General features: G+C 37.8%; 1 protein-coding gene across 1 annotated transcript; it reads left to right on the forward strand.

The window, feature by feature from the left end:
• The first annotated feature begins 772 nt into the window (after window positions 1-772).
• On the forward strand, window positions 773-20,241 carry LOC135196354 (uncharacterized). The gene is made up of 8 exons (XM_064223131.1): window positions 773-841; window positions 1,180-1,269; window positions 4,456-4,647; window positions 14,247-14,336; window positions 15,132-15,290; window positions 15,956-16,061; window positions 19,807-19,899; window positions 20,111-20,241. The coding sequence occupies exons 3-8, from the start codon at window positions 4,512-4,514 to the stop codon at window positions 20,142-20,144; spliced, it is 618 nt and encodes a 205-aa protein (XP_064079201.1). The 5' UTR covers window positions 773-841; window positions 1,180-1,269; window positions 4,456-4,511; the 3' UTR covers window positions 20,145-20,241.
• The last annotated feature ends 822 nt before the right edge of the window (window positions 20,242-21,063 follow it).

Here is a 21,063-nt window from a genome sequence, read left to right on the forward strand (position 1 = left end):
CGTGGTGGCCAGACGCACGATTATGGCTAACTTTAACCTTAACTAAATTAAACACCGCTGATGTTAGAGGGCTGCGATTTGGTGTGTTTGACGACTGGGAAGTGGGTGATCGACATGGCAGACGTGCTGAGAGAAAAAAAACTGCAGACAAAAAAGCGCGAACGGTCACACAAAGCAGGCAAACTAACCTTTTACAGAAAACTAACGAAAAGTCACGCGAGAGTAACTAACAACAATGTATAAGAATTTCACCCTTACTATTCGGGATCTCCGTTGATCTCCGTTGCCCGTGGTTCATGAGCACAACTGATGGGTGCACGAGAGAGAGAGAGAGAGAGATAGAGAGAGAGAGAGTAGAGGAGAGGAGAGAGAGAGAGAAATTTATATATATATTATATTTATAATATATTTATCATCTATATTATATAATCTATATATAATAGTATATATATATAAAATTATGTGTATCTTTATCTATAATGTAAAATTTAGATTATATATATATATATATATATATATATATATATATATATATATATACACACACACACACACACGCGTGTATGTGTAGGTGTGGTTTTGTTAATTAAACACCCTAAATTACATTGGCACCCGAAACCATTCTTCTCATTGCTGCTGCTCGTGTTACAGCAAAAAAAAAAAATATATATATATAAAACACTACTCCCTCGTGAACCCCAATTCTTATTCCTTGAATTGAAGGTGTGTGTGAATAAAAATTCCCCTTTATTGTGACCTAAGGTGTCTTTTTCAGGTGCGTGCCGAGTCAAGTGCCTGACCAATGACGTGTGTTCCGCCGTCAGCGTCAAGACCAACGCAGGTAAAAGCCATGAATGACTAAGGTTCTAAAATTAATGAATTGACTTATTTTCGAGTTTTCTAAAGCCATGAAATGACTCACGTTCTTAAATTAATGAATTGACTTACTTTCAGGTTCTTAAATTCAAATTATTAATTGATTTATTTTCGAGTTTCTAAATTCATGAGAAATAACTTTGTTTTTCAAAAGCAATGCAATGAAATGACAAATGTCCTAAAATTAATGAAGCGACTTATTTTCGAGTTTTTTATTTATATACATGCATTTATATTTGTGTGTGTGTGTGTGTGTGTGTGTGTGTGTGTGTGTGTGTTGGATTCTCTTTCTTTCCAAAATAGCTGGGACCACCGACTGCTCCTTCGTCGAAGGAGCCTTCGATCCTGCCCAACTCGTAGACGATGCCTCTGCGTTTACTTATACTCACGATGGTAAGGAGACCAGGAAGTAAGTGAGCCAGTAACAACTTGAGAAAAAAAGGGGGGTGGGGGGGAGACTGTTTTCAAAATGGCAGCAACAACTTTATGCTTCATCACTGAAATAATCTTATTATTGATAATAAATAGGAATCCTTGATTATGAAACCCTGACCTGGATTCCTTGATTAAGAAACCGTGACTTGGAATCCTTGATTAGGAAACCCTGACTAGGAATCCCTGACTTGAAATCCTTGATTAGGCAACCCTGACTAGGAATCCCTGACTTGGAATTCTTGATTAGGAAACCCTGACTAGGAATCCATGACTTGGAATCCTTGATTAGGAAACCCTGACTAGGAATCCCTGACTTGGAATCCTTGATTAGGCAACCCTGACTAGGAATCCCTGACTTGGAATTCTTGATTAGGAAACCCTAACTAGAAAAACCCTGACTAGGAATTCCCTGACTTGGAATTCCCCTTGAATAGGAAAACACGACTTAGGAATTCCCGACTTGGAATTCTTGGTTAAAGGAAACCCTGACTAGGAATCCCTTGACTTGGAAACTTCTTGATTAGGAAACCCTGATAGGAATCCCTGACTTGGAACCTCTGATAGGAAACCGGCTGACTAGGAATACCCATGACTGAATCCTTGATAGGAAAACCTGATTAGGAAATCCCTGACTTGGATCCCTTGATTAGGCCCAACCCTGACTAGGAATCCCTGATTCCTTGGAATTCCCTGATAGGAAAACATATACCCTGACTAGAATCCCTGAACTGGATTCTTGATTAGGAAAACCGACTAGGAAATCCCTGACTTGGAATTCTTGATTAGGAAACCCCTACTGGAATCCTTGACTTGGATCTTGATTAGGAAACCCTGACTAGGAATCCCTGATGGAATTCTTGATTAGGAAACCCTGACAAGGAATCCCTGACTGGAATCCTGATTAGGAAACCTGACTAGAATTCCCTGACTAGGAATTCCTTGATTAGGAAACCTCAGGAATCCCTGATTTAGGAATTCTTGATTAGGAAACCCTGACTAGGAATCCCTGATTTGGAATTCGTGAAGGAACCCTGACAAGGATCCCTGACTAGGAATTCTTGATTAGGAAACCCTGACTAGGAATCCCTGATTTGGAATTCTTGATTAGGAACCCTGACTTGGAATCCCTGACAGAATTCCCTGATTTAGGAACCCGACTAGGAATCCCTGACTAGAATTCTTGATTAGGAAACCCTGAACTAGGAATCCCTGACCTAGGAATCTTGATTAGGAAACCCTGACTAGGAATCCCTGACTTGGAATTCTTAGAAACCCGACTAGGAAATCCCTGACTTGGAATCTTGATTCCCAGGAAACCCTGACTAGGAATCCCTGATTTGGAATCCTTGATAAGGAAACCCTGACTAGGAATCCCTGACTTGTAATCCTTGATTAGGAAACCCTGACTAGGAATCCCTGACTTGGAATCCTTGATTAAGAAACGCTGACTAGAAATCCCTGACTTGGAATCCTTGATTAGGAAACCCTGACTAGGAATCTGACTTGGAATCCTTGATTAAGAAACGCTGACTAGAAATCCCTGACTTGGAATCCTTGATAAGGAAACCCAGACTAGGAATCCCTGACTTGGAATTCTTGATTAGGAAACCCTGACTAGGAATCCCTGACTAGGAATTCTTGATTAGGAAACCCTGACTAGGAATCCCTGACTTGGAATCCTTGATTAGGAAACCCTGACTAGGAATCCCTGACTTGGAATTCTTGATTAGGAAACCCTAACTAGGAAACCCTGACTAGGAATCCCTGACTTGGAATCCTTGATTAGGAAACCGTGACTAGGAATCCCTGACTTGGAATTCTTGATTAGGAAACCGTGACTAGGAATCCCTGACTTGGAATTCTTGATTAGGAAACCCTGACTAGGAATCCCTGACTTGGAATCCTTGATTAGGAAACCCTGACTAGGAATCCCAGACTTGGAATTCTTGATTAGGAAACCCTGACTAGGAATCCCTGACTTGGAATTCTCGATTAGGAAACCCTGACTAGGAATCCCTGACTTGGAATTCTTGATTAGGAAACCCTGACTAGAAATCCCTGACTTGGAATCCTTGATTAGGAAACCCTGACTAGGAATCCCTGCCTTGGAATCCTTGATTAAGAAACGCTGACTAGAAATCCCTGACTTGGCATCCTTGATAAGGAAACCCAGACTGGGAATCCCTGACTTGGAATTCTTTATTAGGAAACCCTGACTAGGAATCCCTGACTAGGAATTCTTGATTAGGAAACCCTGACTAGGAATTCTTGATTAGGAAACCCTGACTAGGAATCCCTGACTTGGAATTCTTGATTAGGAAACCGACTAAGAATCCCTGACTAGGAATTCTTGATTAGGAAACCCTGACTAGGAATCCCTGACTTGGAATTCTTGATTAGGAAACCCTGACTAGGAATCCCTGACTTGGAATCCTTGATTAGGAAACCCTGACTAGGAATCCTTGATTAGGAAACCCTGATAAGGAATCCCTGACTTGGAATCCTTATTTAAGAAACGCTGACTAGAAATCCCTGACTTGGAATCCTTGATTAGGAAACCCTGACTAGGAATCCATGACTTGGAATCCTTGATTGAGAAACGCTGACTAGAAATCCCTGACTTGGAATCCTTGATTAGGAAACCCTGACTAGGAATCCCTGACTTGGAATCCTTGATTAGGAAACCCTGACTAGGAATCCCTGACTTGGAATCCTTGATTAAGAAACGCTGACTAGAAATCCCTGATTTGGAATCCTTGATAAGGAAACCCAGACTGGAATCCCTGACTTGGAATTCTTAATTAGGAAACCCTGACTAGGAATCCCTGACTTGGAATTCTTGATTAGGAAACCCTGACTAGGAATTCTTGATTAGGAAACCCTGACTAGGAATCCCTGACTAGGAATTCTTGATTAGGAAACCCTGACTAGGAATCCCTGACTTGGAATTCTTGATTAGGAAACCCTGACTAGGAATCCCTGACTTGGAATCCTTGATTAGGAAACCCAGACTAGGAATCCCTGACTTGGAATCCTTGATTAGGAAACCCAGACTAGGAATCCCTGACTTGGAATCCTAGTTTAGGAATCCTGGTTGTTTGGCTAATGACTTTCATTTTAATCCGTTTTACTCTCTGTTAAAAGTTTCATCGCTTTCTGTCACAACAACTACCATCCAGCCTACAACAACGGCTACAACAATGTCTACAACAACGCCCAGTGTCCCAAACACAACAACAGCAACGCCTACAACAACGCCAAGTGTCACAACAACAAGCACATCGATGACACCGAACACAACCATGGAAACTACAACTACAACACCATCGACAACAAGTATGGCCTCTTATTTTTCCTGTCATGTGAATAGTTTGAAAAAAAAAAAACTAATAACTCTCGCTTTATATATTTTTTTTGCATCTATATCCACAAACGTAGGTAGATCTAGTCTTGTTAATTATGACATTTGTGTAATTTACCTGAATTCTGTAACTTCCATACATGATGGTCCATTTTTCGGTTGAGGACATTGTGTACAATTATATATATATATATATATATATATATATATATATATATATATATATATATATATATATATCTATATATGTATGTATACATATATATATATATATATATATATATATATATATATATATATATATATATATATATATCTACCCTGGTCAAGATCACAAAAAATGCGTGGAAGAGAGAGAGAGAGAGAGAGAGAGAGAGAGAGGAGAGAGAGAGAGAGAGAGAGAGAGAGAGATAATCATAAGTCTAATGCGACTGGGGTTTCACACGGTCAAACATGTTCATGAACAACATGATGTTTGAGAGTATGTTTGAGCGTGTGAGAGAGGTAAACATGTTGGACCAACGTGTTTGAATGAGTTGGAAGGATGTCTGATCTGGTCTGACTTTTGTGGGCGGAGCTTGCTGGAACTTGTTCAAGTCTGAATGTCTGAACAAGCATCAGTCTCCAATTCTCGAGGTGGCAACATCTTTCAGCAGCTCCTTCCTTCACTGACAAAGAGATATTTCCAAGTTACAGACAAAGAAAGAGAAATTATGGTTGATTTCATAGAAATATAGAGGAAACACTAAGCACTGTGGAAGGTCAAATCTACAGATAATTCTATTAAGAATTCAAGAAATATGGGTATCGAGGAATTACTTGCAAAACTAAGAGAACCTGACCCTCAGTGCACAAGGCAGGCTGTGACCCAAAAAAATCAGCTGTCCTCGTAGTTCCTGCAGAAAACTGGAAAGCTCCGAGAAGTCTGGCAAATCACCTGATGACATACTATACACACCCACTCTCTGGTATTTTGAAGACTTGATGTTCATTTGTGACCAAGAGTTGCCAGGAAAAAATACATCAAATTTGGATTGTGTTGATGAAGAGGCGAGTTGTATAGTTTTATCGTGTTATGTATCTATCTATATCTATCTATATCTCTCTATCTATATATTTGTCTAATTATGTATTTTGCTTTATTTATTTTACTTAATTGTTGATTAATTGTTTAACTATTTATTCTGTTTTATATATATATATATATAATATTATATATGAATATATATATACACACATATATATTTATATAAAACCAAACAATAAAATATATATATTTGATATATATTATTATATATTATATATATATATATATATATAATATATATATAGATACTTATATATATAACCCCTATATATATATATATACTATATATATATTATATTATATTATATATATATAATATAATATACACACACATAAGGGCCAGAGCTGGAGCTCAAAGAAGATATATCCCGAAGGAAGTAGTAGGGAAAGGCATCCTCATCTTTCAACAGTTTATTTTAATGCCGACGTTTCGCGACGAATTCCAAGTCGCATTTTCAAGGCTAAAAATATATATAAGTTTACGAACATTAATAATTGATCTAATTTAATTTATATTAAAAATGTCATGGCAACAGCTCTCAATAAAGTAAAAAGTAAAAAGTAAAAAGTTAAAAGTTAAAATTCAACAGCACCTCCAAAGTCAGACATATTAAAAGTACAGGACTTCACTAAAATTTCAGAAACACCTACCTATACAAAAGAAAGAGTAAGACTAACACAATATAGGTAAAAATACAGTGAGGCAGACCAGCTGCCTAAACTAGGCTATGAACAATTTTACAGAGGACGTTTGGGTATTTAACGACGGTACAGTCTTTTTAATAATTATAGATTCTAAAATTGTCAGGTTGTTGTTGTTCCGCAGTTGGCCCAAGATAGAAAAATCCTTGCTGTCAATATATGTTTTACATGTTTTTGAGTGATTCCGTATATTGGATTGTTCTGGATTAGATAACCTACTACCTGTTCTATGGCTAATGCCCCTGTGGGAATCAATTCGAACCTTCAACAGCCTCCTCGTGCATTCCACGCATGTCCCGTGATCACATCTCGGGCAATTATATTTATATACGACGCTGGACGAAAGCAGAGGACTGAGTCGGTCTTTGACATCCAGCTTTCACGACGAAATATCCTTTCTGGTGAAATATTTTAATAATAATTGTTTTCCTTCACGACTTTTTTTCAGATCTCTAAACAAACTGCTGACAGAGAAAATAGTGCATTCAACACCGGTATCTACTGTATCGAGCCTAAAGATGTTTGCAAGTTTCCCTTTCTTGCATGATGATACCTTCAGGAGAACATGCACATCTACTATTCAAAAGATGTTTCCGGCTGTGGACTTGAAAATTATCCCCAAAAATCCCTTAACTATTGGATCGCTGTTTAGAGTCAAAGACCGACTCAGTCCTCTGCTTTCGTCCAGCGTCGTATAATAAATATACTTGCCGAGATGTGATCACGGGACATACGTGGGATGCACGGAGGCTGTTGAAGGTTCGAATTGATTCCCACAGGGGCATTAGACCATAGAACAGGTAGTAGGTTATCTAATCCAGAACAATCCTATATACGGAATCACTCAAAAACATGTAAAACATATATTGACAGCAAGGATTTTTCTATCTTGGGCCAACTGCGGAACAACAACAACCTGACAATTTTAGAATCTATAATTATTAAAAAGACTGTACCGTCGTTAAATACCCAAACGTCCTCTGTAAAATTGTTCATAGCCTAGTTAGGGCAGCTGGTCTGCCTCACTGTATTTTTACCTATAATGTGTTAGTCTTACTCTTTCTTTTGTATAGGTAGGTGTTTCTGAAATTTTAGTGAAGTCCTGTACTTTTAATACGTCTGACTTTGGAGGTGCTGTTGAATTTTAACTTTTAACTTATAACATTTTTACTTTATTGACAGCTGTTGCCATGACATTTTTAATATAAATTAAATTAGATCAATTATTAATGTTCGTAAACTTATATATATTTTTAGCCTTGAAAATGCGACTTGGAATTCGTCGCATTTTAATAATAATTGTTTTTCCTTCACGACTTTTTTTCAGATCTCTAAAAAAACAAACTGCTGACAGAGAAAATAGTGCATTCAACACCGGTATCTACTGTATCGAGCCTAAATATGTTTGCAAGTTTCCCTTTCTTGCATGATGATACCTTCAGGAGAACATGCACATCTACTATTCAAAAGATGTTTCGGCTGTGGACTTGAAAATTATCCCCAAAAATCCCTTAACTATTGGATCGCTGTTTAGAGTCAAAGACCGACTCAGTCCTCTGCTTTCGTCCAGCGTCGATATAAATATACTTGCCCGAGATGTGATCACGGGACATACGTGGGATGCACGAGGATGCTGTTGAAGGTTCGAATTGATTCCCACAGGGGCATTAGCCATAGAACAGGTAGTAGGTTATCTAATCCAGAACAATCCAATATACGGAATCACTCAAAACATGTAAAAACATATATTGACAGCAAGGATTTTTCTATCTTGGGCCAACTGCGGAACAACAACAAACCTGACAATTTTAGAATCTATAATTATTAAAAAGACTGTACCGTCGTTAAATACCCAAAACGTCCTCTGTAAAATTGTTCATAGCCTAGTTAGGGCAGCTGGTCTGCCTCACTGTATTTTTACCTATAATGTGTTAGTCTTACTCTTTCTTTTGTTATAGGTAGGTGTTTCTGAAATTTTAGTGAAGTCCTGTACTTTTAATACGTCTGACTTTGGAGGTGCTGTTGAATTTTAACTTTTAACTTATAACATTTTACTTTATTGACAGCTGTTGCCATGACATTTTTAATATAAATTAAATTAGATCAATTATTAATGTTCGTAAACTTATATATATTTTTAGCCTTGAAAATGCGACTTGGAATTCGTCGCATTTAATAATATTTGTTTTCCTTCACGACTTTTTTTTCAGATCTCTAAACAAACTGCTGACAGAGAAAATAGTGCATTCAACACCGGTATCTACTGTATCGAGCCTAAAGATGTTTGCAAGTTTCCCTTTCTTGCATGATGATACCTTCAGGAGAACATGCACATCTACTATTCAAAAGATGTTTCCGGCTGTGGACTTGAAAATTATCCCCAAAAATCCCTTAACTATTGGATCGCTGTTTAGAGTCAAAGACGACTCAGTCCTCTGCTTTCGTCGCAGCGTCGTATATTAAATATACTTGCCCGAGATGTGATCACGGGACATACATGGGATGCACGAGGAGGCTGTTGAAGGTTCGAATGATTCCCACAGGGGCATTAGCCATAGAACAGGTAGTAGGTTATCTAATCCAGAACAATCCTATATACGGAATCACTCAAAAACATGTACATATATTGACAGCAAGGATTTTTCTATCTTGGGCCAACTGCGGAACAACAACAACCTGACAATTTTAGAATCTATAATTTTATTAAAAAGACTGTACCGTCGTTAAATACCCAAACGTCCTCTGTAAAATTGTTCATAGCCTAGTTAGGGCAGCTGTCTGCCTCACTGTATTTTTACCTATAATGTGTTAGTCTTACTCTTTCTTTTGTATAGGTAGGTGTTTCTGAAATTTTAGTGAAGTCTGTACTTTTAATACGTCTGACTTTGGGAGTGCTGTTGAATTTTAACTTTTAACTTATAACATTTTACTTTATCTGACAGCTGTTGCCATGACATTTTTGTTAATATAAATTTAAATTAGATCATTATTAATGTTCGTAAACTTATATATATTTTTAGCCTTGAAAATGCGACTTGGAATTCGTCGCATTTAATAATAATTGTTTTCCTTCACGACTTTTTTTCAGATCTCTAAACAAACTGCTGACAGAGAAAATAGTGCATTCAACACCGGTATCTACTGTATCGAGCCTAAAGATGTTTGCAAGTTTCCCTTTCTTGCATGATGATACCTTCAGGAGAACATGCACATCTACTATTCAAAAGATGTTTCCGGCTGTGGACTTGAAAATTATCCCCAAAAATCCCTTACTATTGGATCGCTGTTAGAGTCAAAGACCGACTCAGTCCTCTGCTTTCGTCCAGCGTCGTCTATAAAATATACTTGCCCGAGATGTGATCACGGGACATACGTGGGATGCACGAGGAGGCTGTTGAAGGTTCGAATTGATTCCCACAGGGGCATTAGCCATAGAACAGGTAGTAGGTTATCTAATCCAGAACAATCCAATATACGGAATCACTCAAAAACATGTAAAAACATATATTGACAGCAAGGATTTTTCTATCTTGGGCCAACTGCGGAACAACAACAACCTGACAATTTTAGAATCTATAATTATTAAAAAGACTGTACCGTCGTTAAATACCCAAACGTCCTCTGTAAAATTGTTCATAGCCTAGTTAGGGCAGCTGGTCTGCCTCACTGTATTTTTACCTATAATGTGTTAGTCTTACTCTTTCTTTTGTATAGGTAGGTGTTTCTGAAATTTAGTGAAGTCCTGTACTTTTACTACGTCTGACTTTGGAGGTGCTGTTGAATTTTAACTTTTAACTTATAACATTTTACTTTATTGACAGCTGTTGCCATGACATTTTTAATATAAATTAAATTAGATCAATTATTAATGTTCGTAAACTTATATATATTTTTAGCCTTGAAAATGCGACTTGGAATTCGTCGCATTTTAATAATAATTGTTTTCTTCACGACTTTTTTTTCAGATCTCTAAACAAACTGCTGACAGAGAAAATAGTGCATTCAACACCGGTATCTACTGTATCGAGCCTAAAGATGTTTTGCAAGTTTCCCTTTCTTGCATGATGATACCTTCAGGAGAACATGCACATCTACTATTCAAAAGATGTTTCCGGCTGTGGACTTGAAAATTATCCCCAAAAATCCTTAACTATTGGATCGCTGTTTAGAGTCAAAAGACCGACTCAGTCCTCTGCTTTCGTCCAGCGTCGTTATATAAATATACTTGCCCGAGATGTGATCACGGGACATACGTGGGATGCACGAGGAGGCTGTTGAAGGTTCGAATTGATTCCCACAGGGGCATTAGCCATAAAACAGGTAGTAGGTTATCTAATCCAGAACAATCCAATATACGGAATCACTCAAAAACATGTAAAACATATATTGACAGCAAGGATTTTTCTATCTTGGGCCAACTGCGGAACAACAACAACCTGACAATTTTAGATCTATAATTATTAAAAAGACTGTACCGTCGTTAAATACCCAAACGTCCTCTGTAAAAAATTGTTCATAGCCTAGTTAGGGCAGCTGGTCTGCCTCACTGTATTTTTACCTATATTGTGTTAGTCTTACTCTTTCTTTTGTATAGGTAGATGTTTCTGAAATTTTAGTGAAGTCCTGTACTTTTAATACGTCTGACTTTGGAGGTGCTGTTGAATTTTAACTTTTAACTTATAACATTTTACTTTATTGAGAGCTGTTGCCATGACATTTTTAATATAAATTAAATTAGATCAATTATTAATGTTCGTAAACTTATATATATTTTTAGCCTTGAAAATGCGACTTGGAATTCGTCGCATTTTAATAATATTTGTTTTCCTTCACGACTTTTTTGTTCAGGATCTCTAAACAACTGCTGACAGAGAAAATAGTGCATTCAACACCGGTATCTACTGTATCGAGCCTAAAGATGTTTGCAAGTTTCCCTTTCTTGCATGACTGATACCTTGTTCAGGAGAACATGCACATCTACTATTCAAAAGTGTTTCCGGCTGTGGACTTGAAAATTATCCCCAAAAATCCCTTAACTATTGGATCGCTGTTTAGAGTCAAAGACCGACTCAGTCCTCTGCTTTCGTCCAGCGTCGTATATAAATATACTTGCCCGAGATGTGATCACGGGACATACATGGGATGCACGAGGAGGCTGTTGAAGGTTCGAATTGATTCCCACAGGGGCATTAGCCATAGAACAGGTAGTAGGTTATCTAATCCAGAACAATCCTATATACGGAATAACACTCAAAAACATGTAAAACATATATTGACAGCAAGGATTTTTCTATCTTGGGCCAACTGCGGAACAACAACAACCTGACAATTTTAGAATCTATAATTATTAAAAAGACTGTACCGTCGTTAAATACCCAAACGTCCTCTGTAAAATTGTTCATAGCCTAGTTAGGGCAGCTGGTCTGCCTCACTGTATTTTTACCTATATTGTGTTAGTCTTACTCTTTCTTTTGTATAGGTAGGTGTTTCTGAAATTTTAGTGAAGTCCTGTACTTTTAATACGTCTGACTTTGGAGGTGCTTGTTTGAATTTTTAACTTTTAACTTATAACATTTTACTTTATTGACAGCTGTTGCCATGACATTTTAATATAAATTAAATTAGATCAATTATTAATGTTCGTAAACTTATATATTTTTAGCCTTGAAAATGCGACTTGGAATTCGTCGCGAAACGTCGGCATTAAAATAAACTGTTGAAAGATGAGGATGCCTTTCCCTACTACTTCCTTCGGGATATATATATACATATATATATATATATATATATATATATATATATATATATATATATATATATATATATATATATATATTTATTTATTTATTCTTTGGCATTGGGTAGATGATGTTAATCAGCTTTATGGTCACTTTGATATAAGGATTTAAAATGTTTCCTGACTTCTTATTAAAATAATTTGCAAATTCATGCAAATCTGAATTACAACATATTATTTTATGAAGATTCTAAATGGCCACCCTGGATCTGAGGGTGTCTTTATGAGTAATGAATGGACTGACCAAATTCAAAAGCTCTGAATATATCGTCTCATCCATGCGCATGCGCACATAATTACGCCAACCATCTGGCTGGAGTTTCAGCTCTTTCATAATGTTGGTATGAGAAATATGGTACCTTTTTAATAACCAGTCCTTTGTCCATGTTGACCGTTTCTTTTTCTTTTCCTTGAGCGCAATCACCATCCCAATTGCCATCACCTCGTCTTGGGTAAGAGACATGTTGCTCCTTCTGCTCTTCGTGCCGACTGAGTTTGTCTGTCTCTTTGGTTCGAACGTGTAAAAGCTCTTCAAGCATGTTGTGTTGGAGGTTGATGAGCGTGTTGAACAACATGTTTGACCGTTTGAAACCCCCTTAATAGCCACAATGCCTTCTTGAATTCTCGACTTCTTCACACATTTTAACAGGGCACTGTGGTTATTACAATTTTATTACATATTTACAGGGCAACGAGTGACACAGTGGATTCTGGACACATTAACCTACTGTTCTATTTCTAATACCCTGCTTAAAGCATCCATTTTCCTAACTTGTACGATATTTTGATTCCATGATAATGATAAGATAAACCGGCTTTTCTAACTCATTTGAGTCTTACGTTTTATTAGACTGTCGTGATTTTAGATTTCTTATGTAAACTGAAAATCTGAAGCTGAGTCTAAGAGTAAATGATTCACGAAAGGCTTCCCACCCCAACAGCAGTTACAACTAAGTTTGATCTACTCTTCCCCGGTGAGTACTGCTTCTTCAATATCTGCTGCTGCTGTTGCTGTTGCTGGGGCTATTTACTTGTTGCTCCTTAATAATGTGCTCCTGCTACTCCCACAGTAACCTTGAAAGCCAAATCTGCTACTTATATACTCCAAAAGCCGCAATTGAGGACTAGACCACGCCCACTTCAGCAAGCTATGCCGTGGCTAAACTGTTCCTCCATAGGTGTCCCTACGCCAAAAACCACTCCTGAATTTGAAGATACTTCTTACTAATAAGTAGTACTTCTACTGCAATGGCCAACAATAATAGTGAACCTACGCGCTTCCTAATAAGTGTTCTTATTGGGGCAGCTATAATGAAGGCTAAAACTACATCCACTAATAAGGCTGGAACTACTTATCCTCGATAGGAGCTCCAACTCTTGAAGCCACTGCTGAAGCTGAAACTACTTCCCTTTGACCCTCTCTGATGTGTGCTCCTACTGCAGTAGCCAATGCTAGGGTTGAAATTGCTCCCACCTAACATGTGCTCCTGATCCAACACCCACTGAGGAGGCCGGATTTATTCCCTAAGATATGTTCCTCCTCCTACAACAACTATAGTTGTTGTAATTACCCCTAGCCTATTCCAGTATCCTGGACAAAGTCGAGGCTATTCAAGCTGCCTGAACAGAGTCTAGCCTATTCCAGTAGCCTAGACAGAGTCTAGCCTATTCAGTAGCCTGTAGAGAGTCTAGCCTATTCCAGTGGCCTGGACAGAGTCTAGCCTATTCCAGTAGCCTACACAGTCTAGCCTATTCCAGTATCCTGGACAGAGTCTAGCCTATTCCTATGGCCTGGACAGAGTCTAACCTATTCCAGTAGCCTGGACAAAGGCTATAATTACAATGGATAATGAGGTAACTCCTCAAAGTGCATTCCTACTCCAGCAGACTATGCAGAGGGTATGCTACTCCTCTGTCATGTGCATTTCTATTACGAGTCTCCACGACAGTTGAGATAACCTCACTAATATGGGTATTTACTTTACCAGGTACCAGTACTACAACTGTGACGAGTTCCACTTCAACCACCAGTTCAACTACAGTTTCCCCAACAGTCACACCTCAGTTTTTTCCCAATGGTGGGTCTTCTTATGCTCATTTCACTTGAAAAGTAGTAATTGAATCTTTACAATTAAATCATTTTGGACTGTCTTCCAATGCATTCAATTCTAATGTACTTTGATGCCTTGAGTCTGTTTAAGTAAACACTGTTATTCATAGTTAGGTATTCTCAAGTGTTGTATTTCACTGAACTCTGTAATGCTCAGTAGTACATTTACAATTATTGAACTATGTACAGTAGAAGTGCAAAATCATAAAACAATGTCCTCTCACTCGCAGGCAGAAAAATAGTAACAGTGAAAACACTGGTGAAATATCTGAAAAAGGTAAACATAAAAATAACAACTAAACAAAAAGGACAAAAAAAAAAGCCAAAACTATAGCCCTATTTCACGGTAAACCAGATTTTATACAGATAAATCCACCATTCACTACTTCAACATTTTGCCACTGTTTTTAATGATCTACAGTCAGTTGGTGTCACAGTGACCCTGTAACCCTTAACATCGTAGACAAAATGACTGAGGAAATAGAAGCCAAGGGTTATAGGACTGTGGGTATTAATTGCAATAGTGAGAGTTAGAATTTCACCTGGAAAAGTGGTTTTCTTTACTAATTCACTTTAGGAATTCTGTTATTTCTGACCAAAATATTAAAAAATAGGGACTTTATGACGTCAGTTGGACCATTAGATTAGTTAGGCTCACCCTTCCTAGGTGGATATTATTCGTTACTTTTATATCTCTTAGTATTTGGCTCAATGCAATTTTGTCAAGAAGCACTCCAAGGAAATTATTCTTCTTTCCTTACAGATTCTAGATGTGGAAAATACTGGTACAGATACAATGACATTTGCTATTTGCCTACATCTATAACTTATGGCGCTTGGAGTGAAGCAAAGAGTACCTGCACATCTTGGTCCTCACACTTGGCTCAGATCACTTCTGCCAATGAATTCTACATCCTTAAGTGTTAGTATAATCATGTCTCTTTCTATGAGATGAAGCGTAAAAGTTTAATGTTAATTTGGAATATCTCAACATTTTTCCAACTTTAATATCATTTTAACAGCACAAGTTGAGCCATCAGTCTCCCATGCATGCTACTATGGGTGGGTCCAACTACAGCAAAATGTGTCATTGACATGACAGCAATTTGTCTCATATATATCACATGCATGTTGAAAACATGTCAGAGACATTATAAGGAGAACAATTCTTTGGCCAGTGCTGGGAAATCTGATGAAGCACAAGTTAGGGTTACCAATACGTCGTTAGACTGTGTTCAACCTGTTCAAGATATGAGCATAATAAGTTGCCAACGTGTTTATAACATGCTTTACTGACGTATGGATGCCCCTTAAGAACATTCAGGATTGACTGTGAATCTTCTGGATTGAGGGTGGTAACACTAGACAAAAATCAATTAATGTTTAAATATAGTGTAATAAGAAATAATAATAATAATAATAATAATAATAATAATAAATATATATATATATTATATATATATATATACATATATATATATATATATATATATATATATATATATATATATATATATATATCTTATGCATGTGTGTGCATTGTACATGATCTCAAAATAGGGTTATATTTATGGCTTCCCACAACAGATCTTTTAGACTCTGACCGCACCTACTGGATTGGTCTCGAAAAAACTGGCACCACGACAAATTACACCTGGGACGTAGACAACACAGCCCCAACATTTGTACTAGAGTAAGTACAAATCAAACCTCTCTCTCTCACTCTTTTCTCTTTATTCAGCAATGGCTTAACAAGTGATGCTCGAAGGAAGCTAAGACAAATGAAACAGCTCCAGTCTTTCAAGAGTAACGCTTATGATATTTCAAGAAGTATTTTCATTAAAAGTCTTGTTATTATCAGCCTATTTTCTGCTCCTACTCATCCACTGCTTCTCATTATTCCACCTTGATTTCCTGATAGACACTCCTTTTATCAGACCTGTGCATAAGGCAGCATAATGAGTATTCTCTGGCCTCTCCTACGGATTCCAAGACACTTTGACACCCACCGTTTGCTTTTCGTCTGAACCACCTACATGCCGATGATTCTACTCAAGGTCTAGAGACAAATATAAAGACACTATTACAGAAAATATCAATATCAAATATACGTAAGCAAGGCCTACGCTGTTTGTTTGTAAACGAACTGATTAATCAGAGTTCACCAAGAACTGTGAGAAGACCGCGTGACGTCACAACCTCTACCTGCGCATTATATCTCAATTTTGGGTCAACCGGGAGAAGACCTGCATTCTCTAGACATTGATTCTACTCTTTGTGAATCTTCCGTTATTTTTCTTTCGATAAAGAACATATCCTCTCTTTCATTACACACGACAGCTGTAAAATCTTTCATTAATCTAACACCACTACTCCCTTTGCAAACCACACATGAATCGTAACAACCACAACTCTGTTCAGAAAGCGCTTCACTTATATTTTCCACTCAAAGCTTCATCGATAAAAATCCAAATTCGTCCCACCGATCACTTGGATGTTCCTTCTCATTATTCTCTTCTGATTTAGTCCATAGTTGGGGTTGCTGCTTTTAAAGAACTCCTTCCGGAAATCTGTTTCTATCTTGAATGAGTAATCTCATAATTGATGCTGGTAGATGTTTTCTGGACAGATGTCCTTCCTGACTGAAACATTCTCTGTCTGTAGATGTTTTCTGGACAGACGTCCTTCCTGATGGAAACAATTCTCTGTCTGTAGATGTTTTCTGGACAGAAGTACTTCCTGACTGAAACAATTCTCTGTCTGTAGATGTTTTCTGGACAGTAGTCCTTCCTGACTGAAACAATTCTCTGTCTGTAGATGTTTTCTGGGCAGATGTCCTTTCTGACTGAAACAATTCTCTGTCTGTAGATGTTTTCTGGGTAGATGACCTTCCTGACTGAAACATTCTCTTGTCTGTAGATGTTTTTTGGACAGAAGTCCTTCCTGACAGAAACAATTCTCTGTCTGTAGATGTTTTCTGGACAGAAGTCCTTCCTGACTGAAACAATTCTCTGTCTGTAAATGTTTTCTGGGCAGATGTCCTTCCTGACTGAAACATTCTCTGTCTGTAGATGTTTTCTAGACAGAAGTCCTTCCTGACTGAAACAATTCTCTGTCTGTACATGTTTTCTGGACAGATGTCTTTCCTGACTGAAACAATTCTCTATTTGTAGATGTTTTCTGGACAGATATCCTTCCTGACTGAAACATTCTCGGTCAGTAGATGTTCTTTGGACAGATGTCCATCCTGACTGAAACTTTCTCTGTCAGTAGATGTTTTCTGGACATATGTCCATCCTGACTGTCTGTAGATGTTTTCTGGACAGATGTCCTTCTTGACTGAAACATTCTCTTTCTGTAGACATTTTCTGGACAGTTGTCCTTCCTGACTGAAACATTCTCTGTCAGTAGATGTTTTCTGGACAGACGTCCTTCCTGATGGGAACAATTCTCTGTATGTAGATGTTTTCTGGACAGATGTCCTTCCTACTGAAACATTCTCTGTCTGTAGATGATTTCTGGACAGATTCCCTTATTGACTGAAACAATTCTCTGTCTGCAGATGTTTTCTGGACAGATGTCCTTCCTGACTGAAACAATTCTATGTCTCTAGATGTTTTCTGGACAGATATCCTTCCTGATGGGAACAATTCTCTGTATGTAGATGTTTTCTGGACAGATGTCCTTCCTGACTGAAATATTCTCTGTCTGTAGATGATGTCTGGACAGACGTCCTTCCTGACTGAAACAATTCTCTATCTGTAGATGTTTTCTGGACAAAATTCCTTCCTGACTGAAACACTCTATGTCTGTAGATGTTTTCTGGACAGAAGTCCTTCCTGACTGAAATACTCTCTGTCTGTAGATGTTTTCTGGACAGATGTCCTTACTGACTGAAGCATTCTCTGTATGTAGATGTTTTCTGGACAGAAGTCCTTCCTGACTGAAACATTCTCTGTCTGTAGATGTTTTCTGGACAGATATCCATCCTGACTGAAACATTCTCTGTCAGTAGATGTTTTCTGGACAGATGTCCATCCTGACTGAAACAGATGTCCTTCCTGACCGAAACATTTTTGTCTGAATCTGTTTTCTGGACAGCTGTCCTTCCTGACTGAAAGAATTCTCTGTCTGTAGATGTATTCTGGACCGAGGTCCTTCCTTACTGAAACATTCTCTGACTGTAGATGATTTCTGGACAGATGTCCATCCTGACTGAAACAATTCTCTGTCTGTAGATATTTTCTGGACAGATGTCCTTCCTGACTGAAACATTCTCTGACTGTAGATGATTTCTGGACAGATGTCCTTCCTGACTGAAACAATTCTCTGTCTGTAGATGTTTTCTGGACAGACGTCCTTCCTGATGGGAACAATTCTCTGTATGTAGATGTTTTCTGGACAGATGTCCTTTCTAACTGAAACATTCTCTGTCTGTAGATGATTTCTGGACAGATGTCCTTCCTGACTGAAACAATTCTCTGTCTTTCCTGAATGAAACAATTCTCTGTCTGTAGATATTTTTCTGGACAGATGTCCTCCTGACTGAAACACTCTGTCTGTAGATGTTTTTCCTGGAGACGTCCGTCTGATGGGGAAACAATTATCTGTTCTGTAGAGGTGTTTTCTTGGACGATGTCCTTCCTGACTGAAAACATCTGTGTCTGTAGATGTTTTCTTTGGACAGATGTCCTTCATGAATCGAAACATCTCGTCAGTAGATGTTTTCTGGACAGATGTCTTTCCTGACTGAAACAATTCTCTGTCTGTAGATGTTTTCTGGGCAGATGTCCTTCCTAACTGAAACATTCTCTTTCTGTAGATGTTGTCTGTATAGATGTACTTCCTGACTGAATCATTCTCTGTCTGTAGATGTTTTCTGGGCAGATGTCCTTCCTGACTGAAACATTCTCTGTCTGCAGATGATTTCTGGACAGACGTCCTTCCTGACTGAAACATTCTCTGTCTGTAGACGTTTTCTGGACCGATGTCTTCCTGACTGAAACAATTCTCTATATGTAGATGTTTTCTGTATAGATGTACTTCCTGACTGAAACATTCTCTGTCTATCCGGGATTTGGACCTGTACTGACTTGGACTGCCTTACACGCCAGCAAACTTGTCACACTCGAGACTGTGTGTGTGTGGCAGGTCACTTCTTTTAGTTGGCCAATTTCACTGCCTACTGACATCTATACTACATAGTACATATGTGAGGTAAACCTAAAAGTACATTATGTGAAGTAAAATACTTCATATTTTTGTAGAAGTTCTTTAAAAGCACATATGTGAGGTTAAATGATTAACACTTTTTGTAGGAAACACAAGACTATGACCAGTGCGTGTTGTATACGATTGCCTCTTTGTAGTTAATCGACGAATATTGCTTATTTATTACTTCAACCTCTTTCAAATGTACATAAAGGTTTCTTTTGCAGATGGGAGACTGGTAGACCACAAGGATATGGCTGTGTATACATCAACAATAACAAAAAATGGGTTGACGAAAACTGTGGCCAAAACACCAATAGGTAATTACACGTTCCGTTCACACTGGATGACCGATCGGTCATTTTTGGTCATAAAAATAGCATTAAATACCAAATAAAATTCTTCTTTTTAGTGAAGAAAATTGTACCAAAGCTCAGGCGTATTAGTATTACAATCCAGTATTACAATCTTGATCTACCAACCAGAGTTTCTAATTATCACTACATAGCCAATAAATCTTTCTTCTAACAGGAACTTCATCTGCAAAAAACCAGCATCAAATTAAAAACCAGCTGAAGCGTAAAACCAGCTTGAAAACCAGGTTCATTATAAAAACCAGCTGCAGCTTATAAACCAGATTCAGCTTATGCACCAAATGTCGCTTAGAAACCAGATGAGCTTTTAAAGCCAGCTCAGCCTAAACACCAGCCTCAGCTTAAAAACCAAGCTTCAGCTTAAAAACCAGCTTCAGTTTGGAAACCAACTGCAGTTTAAGTAGTTCTTCAGCTTGACATCAGCTTCAACTCAAAAACCAATAGCAGCTTAAACAACTGCTTCAGCTTAAAAAAACAACTGCGGCTTAAAAACCAGGCTTCAGATTAGAAACCAGCTTTAATTTAAAAACCAACTGCTACCTGACAACTATCTTCAGCTTAAAACCAGCATGAACTTGAGAAGCAATCATTCAGCTTAAAAACCAGATTGACCCTAAAACCAACATTCACATTAAAATTCAGGCTTGAGCTTAAAACTCAACTGCAGTGTAAAAAACAGATTCAGCTTAAACTCCAGTTTCAGATAAAATAAACCAACTGTAGCTTAAACACCAGTATCATATTGAAAACCGGCTTCAGCTTAAAAACAGCTGCTTCTTAAAAAAAAACGGGCTTTAGCTTAACTGGAGAACATCCCTTCAGCTAAAAACCAGGCTTGAGCTTAAGCCAGAACTTCACTTAAAAACCAATCCAGATTAAAAGCCAATACCAGTTAACATCAGCAAGAGATTAAAAACAGCTTTAGCTTATAAACAAACAGCAGCCTTAAAAACCAGGATTTCAGCTTCAAATACCAGCATCAACTTGAGAAGAAAACTCAGCTTGAAAACAAGGTTTCAGGTGAAAAACCAATTGCAGCTTAAAAACCAACCTTACTTCTCCCAAATAATAACATGTTTTTACATATGCACTTACTATAAACACTGGTAT

The sequence above is a fragment of the Macrobrachium nipponense genome, chromosome 23, assembly GCF_015104395.2.
Source record: "Macrobrachium nipponense isolate FS-2020 chromosome 23, ASM1510439v2, whole genome shotgun sequence".
NCBI classification, from domain to species: Eukaryota; Metazoa; Arthropoda; class Malacostraca; order Decapoda; family Palaemonidae; genus Macrobrachium; species Macrobrachium nipponense.